The 6,590-nt window shown below is 48.8% G+C and overlaps 1 protein-coding gene across 1 annotated transcript in view; it reads right to left on the reverse strand.

Annotated features, from left to right (window-relative positions):
- kcnn3 (potassium intermediate/small conductance calcium-activated channel, subfamily N, member 3) overlaps positions 1-6,309 on the reverse strand; it is a gene marked incomplete at both ends in the record, with an annotated part of 31,753 nt that extends 25,444 nt beyond the window's left edge. The window contains one exon of the mRNA XM_083679330.1: positions 5,176-6,309. Within this exon, the coding sequence (XP_083535456.1) occupies positions 5,176-6,309 (1,134 nt within the window). The remainder of the gene's footprint in view (positions 1-5,175) is intronic.
- Between the last annotated feature and the right edge of the window lie 281 nt (positions 6,310-6,590).

A 6,590-nucleotide genomic window follows, 5' to 3' on the forward strand; every position in this document is an offset into this window, starting at 1 on the left:
ACACACACATACACTCGCAACAGGATGGTCAAGGGCTTCTCCCCTACCCTGTCAGCCTTCAAATAGGTCCCACAGCAGTAACAAGGTGCTCAACACACACACACACGCACACACACACACACACACACACACACACACAAACTGTGTGTGTGTGTGTGTGTGTGTGTGTGTGTGTGTATATATATGTGTGTGTGTGTGTGTGTGTGTGTATGTGTGTGTGTGTGTGTGTGTGTGTGTGTGTGTGTGTGTGTGTGTGTGTGTATTGGCCCTGGGGGTCTCTCACTGTCAGAATGAGGCTTTGCTGCAATCAGTCTCCAGGGAAACAGGCACCAGACAGAGAAGCCATGTCACCTCGCCAGCACACGCACACACACACGCACACACACACAATGCACACCTGCACACACAGAAACCCCCACACTCTCAATTACACACTGAAAGACATGTATACACTCGATTACACATCATTACGCTCCTATACACTCAATTACACAAGGACAAAAAGACACACACACACACACACACACACACACACACACACACACACACACACACACACACACACACACACACATATGTAGCCATGGCTGAAACGACAAAGCATTCAAAGACATACACACCATGTTTACACAGTGGAACCTATAAGCGCACACACACACACACACACACACACACCCACACACACACACACACACAATAAGATGTAATTGGCTGATGCAAGTCCTACAACTACATACACACACACACACACGCAGAGGTAGCGCAGACGTTGGAGACCGAATTAGATGTGTGTGTTAGTAGCTGATGCAAGCCCAGTGGGAACCATCTCTCTGAGGGCTGAGTGGTCCAGGGGGAGGAGGTGGGAGTTGAGCCAAGTATGGGCGTACCTAGCACTTATATGTGTTCATGTTCCTCACTGTGGATATAGGAGTCTGCTGAATGTTCATATCACTATGGGAGGAGAGGAGAGGGAGGGGACTAACAGAGGTACTGGAAGCCTCTGGTCTGTTGATTAGGGGAAGCCGTGGAGGAGAGGAAGAGGAGGAGGAGAGAAGAAGAGAAGGCGGAGAGCAGAGATATTGTAAGACAGCTCTGATGCTTATTAACCCCCTGGGACGAATCACACCACTTTAACACACAGAGAGAAAAGTCACAAGGGAGCACCAGAAGAGACCATGAATACTTAACCTCAGGAAGAGGGGGGGAGTGGGAGAGAGAGAGAGAAAGAGATGGGGGGGGGGTGAGAGAGTGAGAGAGAGAGAGAGAGAGAGAGAGAGAGAGAGAGAGAGAGAGGCTGATTACAGCAGGTAATCTGTGACTCAACAGGGAGGTTAATCAATCCTGGCCCTGATTACACTGCATGCATACATTCTCACACACACACACACACACACACACACACACACACACACACACACACACACACACACACACACACACACACACACACACACACACATCCCTCTGTAGGGTACGGCTGTGAGTGTGTGGCTATAGGCAGAGCAACAGGTGAAGTTGGTGACAGCTGTGCATTCCCTCAGAATAGACATGTTCCAACACACTCCTTCAATATGGACGCCCTCAGGGGAAAGAGGGGCTTCTGAGAATGGTGTGAAAATGATGTATTGATTTGACAGTGGCGGGTGACATGGTGGAGTCCCAGGTGTTTTAACGCCTAGTTATTCTCAGATCGGAAGGCACAGGGCCAGGTCCTTAACACTCTCGTAAAATCAATAATAGAACCTCCTAAAACATTTTGGGGGGGGGGGGATGTGCAAACTAGTGATAACATGAGATATGTAACACCCAGCCAGTGAACCTGTGATGCAGGTCAGCAAAAAGGGCAGTGTTTTAATAGGAGGGCAAACAGTAATGGGAGAGGCAGCTTAACATAGAACGTTAGAATGTTGGGGAGCATGTCAGATATAATATTGTGAAATAGACTGAATACAGATTGCTACATGGGATGCTTCAGAGTGCTACTGTATATAGACCACTATAGGGCTAATGCTTTTAAAACTTGGAACAGAAAAACATAATGATGAATGTTAAATAATAATAATGCTGAATATAAACCTTTATAGATGCTATGCTTTCATACACTATAGGCTTTCACAATCGGATAAAACACACACACACACACACACACACACACACACACACACACACACACACACACACACAGGCCTACTGTACACACATACACTCTTGATTGAAAACACTTTGTCCTTCTCTGTCACTCTGTCACTCTCTCCCTCGTTCTTTTTCATCTATTTTGGGAGAGAAGTACAGCAGCTGGACATGCTGAGAATATAGCAGGAACGTATAGCGCGCGTGCGCACACACACACACACACACACATACAAATGCACATGCATACCGCATACCCCATGACATATAATCACACACTGTACCGTCAAAGTCTTCTTACACAAACAGAGAGATAGACAATGGGAAACAGTGAGCGAATAGATTGAAACAACATTTTATGTCCCCCTCTCTGTCGTTCTACCACTCAAAAACACCTGACAATACACAGCAGCAGCCAAGAGCTCCAGTGGATGTATGTGTGTGTGTGTGTGTGTGTGTGTGTGTGTGTGTGTGTGTGTGTGTGTGTGTGTATGCTCATGTGCTCATGTGTGGGTGGAAAGTGTGTGTGGGGGGCGAGTGATTATCAATAATCAATAGGAGAGATCATTCAAGGGGCTTCCCCCATAGACGGGTGTTTGAAAGCACAGCGGGGACCTCTTTTTTTTCTTAATATGTTTTTTTAGGGCATTTCTGCTTTATTGGGATAGAGACAGTAGAGATTGACAGGAAGAGAGAGGAGGGATGACATGCATGACGTGTCGAGGGTCGGAATCGAACCAGGAACCTTGCAATTACGTAGTATGCACAGTAGTGTGCTATGCCACTAAGCGCCCCACAGCGGGGACCTCTTCACTTCTCCTCATCATCCATCCATCTACCTCTCCATCCTTCCATCCTCCTCCCTGCCATCTACTTTCATGTCTTTATCCCAACCAGCAGGTTTCTCTCTACCTCAGTTACCTAAGTCTGAGCTTGTGAAATAACTGTCTTCGAGAGTAGCTCAGTCATCTATGTCTGAGCTTGTGAAATAACTGTCTTCTAGAGTGACAATCCATACTCAGAGTATGGATATGTAAATGATCCCTCAGCGTTCTCTGCTCCCAAATGCAATCTTGAACAACGCTTCAGTGATAAAAGGTTTTAATATGCAATATGGAGCAATTGCACAGTACATTGCCACTGCACAATGATTTGTTGACGTTTGTTGATGATGGCACGCAATGTTGTTTGTTCTGATCCCTGTCAGTTGTAACTCTGACACACGATGGTGGCCGTGCTGATCTATGTCTGTTAGAATTCAATGGTTTTATGTAACATAAGGCTCCACTCGTTGTGGGTTAAGAACCTAAATCAGGATTTCATTAACGCCTGTCCTTTTTCTCTCTTCTTTTCCAGCCTTTCATGTCTCTCCCAGTCGCTTCTCTCTCTCTCTCTCCAATCACACTCCCCCGGTTTACCGCCCACTGGAGGAGCAGAGGAGCAGAGAGAGAGAGAGAGAGAGAGAGAGAAAAGGAGAGGGCAAAAAGAGAAAAGATAAAGCGAGACAGAGAGAGACGCAGAGAGTTGAGATAGAAAGAGACAGAGACAAAGAGAGAGAGCATAAAGAGTGGAGACAGCTTCCTTCAGGGTATGAGAAGAGAAAGAGAGAGAGACAGAAGAGAAAGAAAAACCAAACCAAGAACATTCATCAAGAGAGAAGAGTCAGCATGAATAAAGACATCTTCAGAGAGAGAGAGAAAGAGAGAGAGGAGGGGTAGAAATAAGTGAGGAAAGAAGTTGAGGAGAAAGTAACAGCAAGAATGGATGTAGAGAACAACAGTGAAGGAAATATTTCCCCCAAGATTATGATGCAAGGTGAGTGTGCCCGCATGAGTGCACACATGCAAGCACAGACACACACACACACACACACACACACACACACATACACACACACACACACAGACACAGACACACACACACACACACACACACACACAGACATACGCACACACACAGACACACACAGACACACAAGATTACAAAAAATCTTGCAACATCACAACATCACACAGCAGCCTCCCCCTCTGACCCCTGTGACCAACACATGCCCCCATTCTATATAGAGGAAGAACACCTCTACAATTGCCCCACCCCCAATACTCTGACACACACAAATACACACACACACACACACACACACACACACACACACACACACACACACACACACACATCCAGGCACTCAGAACAAAGCCCCACCCTAGAGGACAGTGGCTCTGTTCCAATACTTTCACAATCCATTCCCCCTTTCTCCCTTCCTTTAGGAAATCACTGACCTTGTGGACCTGGTCAGCATTGTAGTACACACACACACACACACGCAAGCATGCACACACACACCCATGGACACAAATACGCACAGACGCAAGAACACGCACATGCACACACACACGCACGGACAAACATACGCGCAGACAAGCACGTACATAAGCACACACGCACATACGCATGGACACACACACACACACACACACACACACACACACACACAAACACACAAACAGAGAGCCCAAACAAAAAAACATACACATAGCCAGAGGCCAGTCCAGCTATGCTTATTACACTCCCCATTACACCAAGAAATGAGATGGCGGCCTCCCACTGGTCACTCTGCCCCCCGTGTTCCCAATGTCCTACATTACATCAGTAAGCCATCACCCTACCCCTGCCCCAGCCCTCCAATCACACAGCCCAACACTGCCACAGCACCCACAATCTTACCAATCAGAGACCCTGATACTACCAAACCCCAGCCTCAGCCCACTAACTCACCAATGGTTGAGCCTAATACTACCAAACCCCAATGCACCCACCACTCCTCCAATTACAAGAAAGCCAGACACCAGCATAAGGGCCCAATGTTGCAGAACAGTCATAAGGAAATGTATTGTGTAGAACAGCTAATATGCTTGCGTGTCATGCTAATAAATAGGAATGCCTGCTCTACAATTGAGATGGCTATACATTCCATTCAGAATCAGCACCAGAACACATACATGCGAACACACGTCCAATCTCACATTAACTCCAACCCATCCTCACCTTGTTGTACACGCCCCAGGACAGCTCGGTCTCGATCACCATGACGACGATACCGAACATTCCGAAGATGAGTGCGTAGTCGCTCAGCCTCTTCCTCTTTTCAAACAGTGCCCTCCGGTGGCCAAGTTTATAACCGATGTTCTGGTTCTTGCGCTTGGAACTGGAAGCTTTGGAGGTGCTACCCCTCGGCCCTAATCCTGTGCTCCCTACCCCTCCCTGTCTACTGCCCCCTATTCCTCCTGAGCCCACTCCTGACCCACTCAGCGCCCCCCTGCTCTTAGCCAAAGCGTGGTTCTGATGGTATATGGACATCTGATTGGACGTTGAATCAGTGATATCATATCCCCTTGCGTATGGCGAGTCTTCTTTCGATGAGATCACAATCTCCGGTGGATTCTGGGTGGAAGGTGGATTGCCAGAGGACTGGGCTATTAAGGATAGGGAGGTAGGAGGGGCCTCCCGCTCTCGGTCCCGCCCCCCAGCAGCCGTTACCCCGGTAACAGCGGTAACCCCGCCCTCTACGGTGTCACTGCCGCTGTCTGATTCGATGAGGTTTCGTCGTGAGGCACTGAGGCGACTCAGAGGCTTCATAACCCCTCCTGTGTACTTACAGGAACTCATGGCGATCTCCGTAAAGGGATTACTGTCCCTTCGATGAACCAGCGGGCTGGCCTGCCTGTGCTTACACCCCCTCTCTCGATCCCTATCCCTCTCCCTATCCCTATCCCTATCCCTCTCTCGCTCCATGGAGGGCGAATGGGAGGAGTAGAAGAGGGCGTTGTAGACGGGGGAGTTATCACAGCTGAGGCTGTGCTGGGAGCCCAGGCAGGAGGATAGGGGGGTGCTAGTGGGGTGCAAGGCGTTGGGGATGGGAGGGGGCAGAGGTTGTCCCCCCACAGAGGAGAGGGGCTGCTTGGGGAGTGATGCCGGCAGCAGGCTGGGTGTGGTAGGGGATGGGGTGCTCCCATTCAGACGGTCCAGGCTGGATCCCCCCATGTGGTTGGAGTGATTTGATCCCGGGTAGTTGCCTGTAATGGAGGGATGGGAGATTCCACTCAGGGGAGTGGGGTATCTCGGGTCCTCATCCTCGCTCCCACCCAGGAGAGCCAGGCTCAAAGAGGGGGGTGGCTCCATGGTCGGGGCCGGGAGGGCGACTTGCCTGTCTTATACCCAACAAAGTGAGAAAGGAAAGGAAAGAAAGAGAGGACAATAGAGACGTACAGGAGAAGAACGAGAGAGAGAGAGAGAGAGAGGGAGAATGTGTTTAATTAAGACAAGGTAGTGAAATAGGAAAATTAAGGAAAATGGGGATGGAGGGGGAGTGGATAGCAAGTAAAAACAAATTGTGGGGGTAAAAGGAGAGGAGAGAGAGGTATGGGGGCAGGGAAAGGACATAATGGGGAAACAGAGCACAT

Source organism: Argentina silus (genome assembly GCF_951799395.1).
Source record: "Argentina silus genome assembly, chromosome: 10".
In the NCBI taxonomy this organism is placed as follows: Eukaryota; Metazoa; Chordata; class Actinopteri; order Argentiniformes; family Argentinidae; genus Argentina; species Argentina silus.